This window comes from Thunnus maccoyii, chromosome 20 (genome assembly GCF_910596095.1).
Source record: "Thunnus maccoyii chromosome 20, fThuMac1.1, whole genome shotgun sequence".
Classification (NCBI taxonomy): Eukaryota; Metazoa; Chordata; class Actinopteri; order Scombriformes; family Scombridae; genus Thunnus; species Thunnus maccoyii.
Genome location: NC_056552.1, coordinates 18497789 through 18505367, shown reverse-complemented (window position 1 = coordinate 18505367; position 7579 = coordinate 18497789). Strand labels below are relative to the sequence as shown.

Here is a 7579-nt window from a genome sequence, read left to right as displayed (position 1 = left end):
GGTTCCGTTTTCATGGGTTTGACTCTGCCATCGCCTCAAGAATAAATTAATTCATCAGTTTATTCTTGGCTTTGTTTGTTTGCCGAGGAACATTTTTTTCTCCAGCCAGTGGTTTAATGTGTGACATTGACACAATAATTAATTGAAATCTGTCTGGGGATAGACTGTGTGATAGGGAGAAAGCCATGTCGGCATTATCAGAAGGCTGTCTTTCACATCTAAAACCTCATGCCATGCCACAATATGTCTGTCTAAAATTATAAGCCTTTTCATATGTTTCAATAAATTGTCTGATTACAAGTCTAAAGCTAAAGTCTCATTCAGGGGTGGTCAGGTTTGCACAAGACTTAATCTTCCAGGAGAGTGTGCTTGCATGTATGTGATTGGCCAACGCAGCATCTTGCCAGATGACATGAAGTCAACAAAGACATTGCCCCTGCTCCCCAATATCACTCTATCATCACTGAGACTCTTATTTCAAGGTAAGGGGTAAAAGTCAGAGGTTAAAGTTTGATGGAAATATTTAAATATTGCTGTATCACAGATGTACATACATATACGAATATATCACAGGTAATATCAACATGTATTTGTCCATGTTCAAATAACTTTTATACAATAAACAAAAACAGAAATGTACCAATAACATAATGACCAGTGATTCATGCAGTTTCAAGGGAGTACCTAATTTTTTCCAGCAACTCTGCCCAGCAAGTAATGCTTTGAGGTTTTGATGCTTTTGACCTTGCACAAGCTCTAGTTGGGCAATCTCTCTCTATGACAAGAGCCATTCTTTTATCAATAACGAATGTGGAGGTTATCAGCGACAACCACCTTCCTTTTAGCTGCAGTGAGCCAAGATCATGCGCTGTTTTGTTGTTTTTTCATGCAGAGCTAATGTCCATCTGAATGCAGCCTCAGTTAAATGTATTAGCATGCTAACATTTAGCAATTAGCAATAAAAACAACACAGCTGAGACAGATAGGAATGTTGTTTTGCAGGTATTTGGTCATAAACAAAAGTATTGGAGAAATTAAAGTTTTGTTATAGACATCGAACTCAAAACCACAATTGTCAAATTCATGTTTGCACTAGAGAAAAAGTTAGGGATCACCAAAGTCTTAAGGATACTTCGTCTGGGAACATGAATGTGAACAAAATTTTGTTACAATTCATAGAGGGGATGTTTAGATCTATGGATTAGGGAAAACTATGACCTGTGGTTGGCTCTAGAGGTCAGGGGATCTACAGGTTTCATCCTCTCTGGATCATGAATGTCTGTACCAAATTGCATGGCAATCCATCCAATAGAAGTTGAAATATTTTATCTGGGCCAAAGTTGACAACCGACACACCAACAGACCATAGAGCCACGTGGCTAGCATGGCTAAAAAAAATGTGTTACTTGCATGAAAGTAAATGTCATCACTTCTGTTTTGATATAGTACAAAGAGGTTAGGCCATCACCAATGATCAACTTTGAACAGCAACAGGGGTTATGACGCCCCCCCCCCTCCATGAACAACCGCCGGCTATAATGTGTCCAAGGTTCCATGTTTATGTCATGACAATTGAGCTATCTCCATCAGCAGATAAAGATTAGATTATGAGGATTATGCTCCAATTTTGCAGCAATTTGTTCCATTAATACTAAAAGTTAATACTGAAGTTGTTTGGATGAGCAGTTCTTGAGAAATATATAAAAATACCTTAAATATTGCTCTAAAAATGTTGATTTTCTTCTTCTTCTGCCTGTGGAGTCAATGAATGGAAAAAAGGACAGTGCCATTGCGACACACATTGTGATCGGAGGTGGGATTACATCCTTAGTATTAAAGACTTGAAAACGTTTAATTGACTTAGTTCTGCCATTGAACTGTGTAATGTTACTGATAAAGAAACTCGGCATGTATATTCAAGACTTAAAGCTTGACGTCTCAGGCACGTTCAGAAACATATATAAAAAAACCCTCATAAACAACGTTGCTTCTGCATTGTCTTCTGCATGTGGATTCAACAAGCAGAAATACGGACAGCACCAGTCTGCCATTGCAACCCACATTGTGGTCGGAGGTGGGATTACATCTGTAGTGTTAAGAACTACCATAGAGAATGAATTGAAAAAGTTTAGGGAGTTAAACTCTATTCCCGTTCCTCACACATGGGAACTTTGTATGTATGTTCAAGACATGGTGCAGAATGTCTCAGGCACGTTTTAAACAGGCACTACAGTTCATCCAATCAACTTAAGCTCAACTCAAAATTGTAGTCTCCAGATATTCTGCGTGAGAGGTGTTTAGGGAGCATCCGTGAACTGTAGTGTCTACTGATAGCCTGCATATGAGGCGTTTAGGGGAGGGGCATAACTCTCTCTAGGTACTGAGAGATAGGCTTTTTCCGCACATTTTGAACGGGCACTACACTAGTTTGAACAAAGCCTAAATGACCAAATTGCTTGCCACTGTTTCTGCTATGTACAGTAGGTTACTACTGTATATAACTGCCGCTGTATTGTACACATACAATAACATGTATAAATCATCAAGACTGTTCTGTTCAAAGTGAATTGCAGAGTGATGATTGAGATTCCTTTGTAAATATGAGACGAAAGTGTCCTTGAACACAATAAAAACTGCAAATCACAGCTGTTGTGTTGCTGCTGGTGCGTTCTCTAAACGTTTTCATATTTTTTGCTTTCATTGAAGGGTTAGATGATCTTCTAAGGGTTGAGAAGATAAAAAATAAGCCATAAATTTAAGAATAAGACACATTTTCGAAGAAGTTGATGTTTTGATAAGAGTCCTTGTGAGGTTTTTAATAGTAGCATGAGCCCAACCTACAGGTGCATCTGTCACAAAAGCTACAAAATTCTTTCATGCATTAATTTAATGGATGAGAGGGCCAATAGTTAAAGTGGTTGGAAGTCAATGCTCAGCAAAAAGGATAGAAAAAGATAAGATTTACTGTTACAGGAAAGTGGATAAACATCCTAGAAATACTGTCAGAAATGACCGAAGAATTTAATCAACCTCTTGACCCCTCCATGACTTTGTGTCAGCCATCACTGTGCAGCGTGAGCATCACAAAGCTGGTATTCAAGGTAGCCATTCAGAAATTGCCCATTACCAAGGCCAGTGCACAAAGATGCAGTTGGTGTTAGTAGCACAAAACCTAGAGCCCTGAGCAATGGACAGAAGTACGATGATCTAATGAGCTGTCTTCATGTTTCTCCAGGTGAAATGAGAGTCTGCAAGGTCCGATGGGTCGTTTGTATGGCTTTATAAGAGCTGAACAATATGAGGCCATTTTAGTGCATGATTTCCCCATATTCCAAGATGACGATGCACACTGCTAGAGAATTGAAGAGTGGTTTCATAAGCTCCAAAATGTCAGTCACCATCTACCAGTTCTAAACAACACTGACCCTTTGTGGGAGGTAGTGAAGAAATTAACCCTCGTCGTCTCTCAAAGCACTGGGGGCTTTTTCATCTTGCAAAAAAAAAAAAAAAAAAAAGTCCAAAATCAAACTACACACTGCGTAGCCTTGTAGAGCAAAGCTTGAAGGAGGACTAATACTGTTGTCAAGGAAAATGACACAAAGGGTGGAATAAATGAATATCCTGTTTTCAGTAAGAAGTAGAACCATACAGCCTCTGGTACATTTTGACTGATGCAAATCCTCAATGCCATTTTGTGGTATTTTGGACCAAAAAATAAAATTAAAAGTAAAATGATCTTGTCTCTAATTACATCTTTTGATCAAAAGCATTGCTCTCTACTTTGGTGCTAAAAGTGTAATTATTTTTTGTAGTTTATCTTCTTATCTATCTAAATTGAGTTCAGGTCTTTCACTCCATTTAATAGACCTTAAAGTTTATCATTATATTTCATAGATAACTTCTTACAAATTAAATCAAAATGTAGGAAAATAATGTCAAATTAGTCCATTTCAGTGTATGTCCTTGGGGGTAAAAACACCGCACATCTGCTAAAAGATATTAAAGTGTATCCTGTGTAAAGAGGTACGTGATGTTTCTTTAACAGGAAGAAGAAATAGGGTTTTTTTGTTCAGAGGTTGGAGTAAAAATAAATCGAAACACAGGAAATGTCGGATGTTGGTGACAGCATCATGTATTTTTGTTTTGTATGTCCACACCACACCCTTTAAGCATGGTTGTTATATACACGTCTGATTCTCCCATATGAGTTTTTCAACTTTGAAAACTATTTAGAAGCATGTAAACGATACATACTGTTCCAAATCGTATGATCAGTGTGGTAAATTCAGCTCTTTTGGTTCAGTATTGATAGTCTACCAGCGTGCAAAGTTTAGTGAGTAATGGTAACTGAGGATGGGAGGGGGCGGGGAATGTGAATGAGGCAAAGCCGCCACACCTGCATCATCAAACAACAGCAACAAACCTGCTGCGTTGTGTTCACGATCACGGACAAGTGCGCACTACTATCTAAGATGTAAGTGTGATATTAATGTGATTCATTATTAATTTTGATGTTTGTAACATGATTTTACAGTCCTGCTCGATCTTTAAGATAAGTTACCATAAACAACAAGTTTAAATCTTAATTGAGCTGTGTATTTACTTTGTAGCGTAATGTTATGGACAAAAGAAAAGTGCTTGACCAAAGATAAAGTTTTATGTGAAAATACATGTTGTATGCTGCCAGTTTTGAACAGTCTATATTTAATCTTAAGCAGTGTACTTCCTTTGTAAATGAGTGAAATCCTTTCCTTGTTTTATCGTTATTTAATATTACCATTTTTAATTTCTGGATGCCAATTCATAATTATTTAACCCAAAATGCTAAAACATAAGCTGTCTTGACTGTGAGTGTATATTGTTCCCTTCAAGACCCTTTTTTTTTTTTTTTTTTTTTAAATTTTGTTGAAGCACCAATGGGAGTGAGAGCAGCTGCAAGTGTATTTTGGACTTCTTTCCTGGTGCTGTTTCCTGTGGCAGGTACACATCACATCACATCATTGCTGTTATTTCTAGAAATCACCTCATGGTCCCAAGTATATTAATAAAGCAACATAGTAACTAACAAAACATGTAATCCCTGTACACTTTGTGGTTGTTTCTTTTTATTTCAGTGCAACAATCATCAATCCGATGTGTGACCTACAACCGTACAATGTGTGCCTTAAAGGGCTCATCTGTAGAGTTTCCCTGCTCCTATCCCAATAATGTTGAGATGATCTGGATGTCGAGATGGTCCAGACAATCAACAGAATTGCATTCTGTCTCAAAAACAAACCCCCTGAAACAGATGCCAGTTTATTCATTTCAAAATAAACATGGAAACAATAACTGCACACTGAAACTCGAAGACCTAAAAGAGAGTGACACATCCGTTTACTTTTTTAAATACTCTTTTAGAGATGTTGCAGGGGTCAACATGACGTGTGAAGGTACCCCTGGTGTGAGACTCCATGTTTTTGCATCTCCTGTAAGGATTCTGCTGGACAAGATTGTTAGGGGGCAGAAAGTGCCAGTTGCAAATTGGACAGTGATGGAGGGTCAGAAGATAATGCTGACTTGTGTCCCCACCTGTACTACAAATCTGAACTCCAACCCAGACTACATCTGGTACAAGAACAGACTGCAATTAAATGGCAGTCGAGTAAACTTGACCTTCCTGTCTTTGGATCCAATCAGAAATGAGGATAAGGGCAGTTATGTCTGTGCCATGATTGGCTACGAAAACTTTTCCTCATCTTCTGTCGATCTCAGAGTCGAAAGAAGTCCCAGAAACACTGTGGTGTCGGCTGACGTTGGATCAAAAAAGGACAGCGAAGAAAATCTGACACATAGCTCTGATGTTCACAACTCCACAGCCCAAAAACCCAAGAACTGCCAAACACCCAAAGACAAAAGCATGTTTACCTTCTCTATAATGCTTGTAGTGAGTATTTGCGTTGGGTTGGTTATTGCAATAATGGTGGCTATACTAGTCCTCATAATAAAGAGAAAGAAGAAGAGAAGAACGTGTGTTGGTTCAGTCCCAGAGCCTCCTGACCTCTGCAGTGACTCCTACATGGCTCTGGATATCACCTCCATGTCGGCTGAATATGATGCACTGGACACAGTGAATAGCTGCTTGGTTTCTGATAAAGACAGCACTATTTATGAGAACTTACCAAACACCAACCTGGAAACTATTGAGATGAGAGAGAGAAAGATGTTTTAAAGTCGCATACCACTGGTTTTGCATGTTTGCCCATCAAGCACAAACTGTTTAAACTTTATATTAGGGATGTGCAGAGGGCTCAGTATTTGTATCTGTATTTGTTGAGGCAGCAACATTATTTGTATTTGTATTTGAATAAAAATGTTTAAAAGCTGTTTATGTTTTTATTATTTGTTTTAATTTTAAAAAATGATAGTGTTACAATAAGTGTTCATGAATAAGCTACCTTACGAAGGAGGTCCCCACACTGGGTCTCGAACTGGAGTCTCCCAGATTATAGACAACTGTGCTGACTACTGAGCTAAAACTTCTCATCACTTCATTGCAGACAGATCTCTACCTATTTATACACCCATAACACAGACACAGAGACAGTACTCCGTGTAATGTGTAGGGAGGAACTTCAAAGGTGATTCTTGCTTTGCACTTTTCATTTATTGCCTATTTTTTACAACCTAAGTTTGTGGAAAGAAGTGGAACAACAGGTTATGGAGAGTCCCTTGGGAACACTTCACGTGTATCAGTAGCTCAGCTATATCTCTGGGGAACACCCCTAACTCTGGGAGTGATGTCCAAATTAGGAAATGTGCGTCATGTAGCAGGTGGATGTGACTCCCCTCGTTGAGACCTGCTGATAGACATAACAGCGTAGCAGAGGAGAGAGACTGAGATAGTGATGTAACTGACCTGCGTGCTGGTATTTGACATGTTTTTTTCTTCTTCCCGGAAACAAATCATTTTTAAAATATTTGTATGAAACAAATATTCGTAAAAAAACAACTATTTGTGCTTTGCCAAATAACGTGTTTGTATTCGGGCACACCCCTACTTTACATTTGTGCCATTTTTCACAGTGTATCATAAGGTTGTAGATTGATATCAATTTTGCAATCGCATATGCCAACCCTAAAAGGAATGTGACAATGGCAGCAGTTATGCATTGAATTAGCAGTGTTAAAACTAAGAGGGTGAACATGTTAAACATTATAGCCAACCTGCGTTGCTTCAACATGTTAGCATGGTCACTGTGAGCATGTTTGCATGCTGACATAAGCATTTAGCTCAAAGTACCGCTGCATCTAAACAGTCTCACAGAGCTGCTAACATATTTTTGTGATTTTAACCAAACGTGTCTCATCAAAGTTGTTTTACTTTTCCAAACACTTTTAGCCAACTTTTTTATGTAACAAATGTGAAATCTACGTTGTTGTCACATAAATCTAACAGATTTCAAATATCCTGCCCGTTTCATGACATTTTATGAGAGTGTTTTGCATGACAAGAGAAAGAAAATGGCTGAAAAGTGTCCTACACTTTGTCAGTACTTCATCACTGTGTATATTATCTTATATTATTTTAAGAGAGTGC

At 38.2% G+C, this 7579-nt stretch overlaps 1 protein-coding gene across 5 annotated transcripts; it reads left to right on the top strand.

Moving 5' to 3' along the window:
- Positions 1–373: 373 nt before the first annotated feature.
- On the top strand, positions 374–6316 carry LOC121887142. Of its 5 annotated transcripts, none has more exons than XM_042397738.1 (4): positions 418–482; positions 3236–4474; positions 4912–4980; positions 5115–6316. In XM_042397738.1, the coding sequence occupies exons 3-4, from the start codon at positions 4917–4919 to the stop codon at positions 6209–6211; spliced, it is 1161 nt and encodes a 386-aa protein (XP_042253672.1). In that variant the 5' UTR covers positions 418–482; positions 3236–4474; positions 4912–4916; the 3' UTR covers positions 6212–6316. The 5 variants fall into 5 exon arrangements, with proteins under 5 accessions (XP_042253669.1, XP_042253672.1, XP_042253675.1 ...); XM_042397741.1 differs by lacking the exon at positions 418–482 and adding an exon at positions 1720–2074; XM_042397737.1 differs by lacking the exon at positions 418–482 and adding an exon at positions 1720–3101.
- The last annotated feature ends 1263 nt before the right edge of the window (positions 6317–7579 follow it).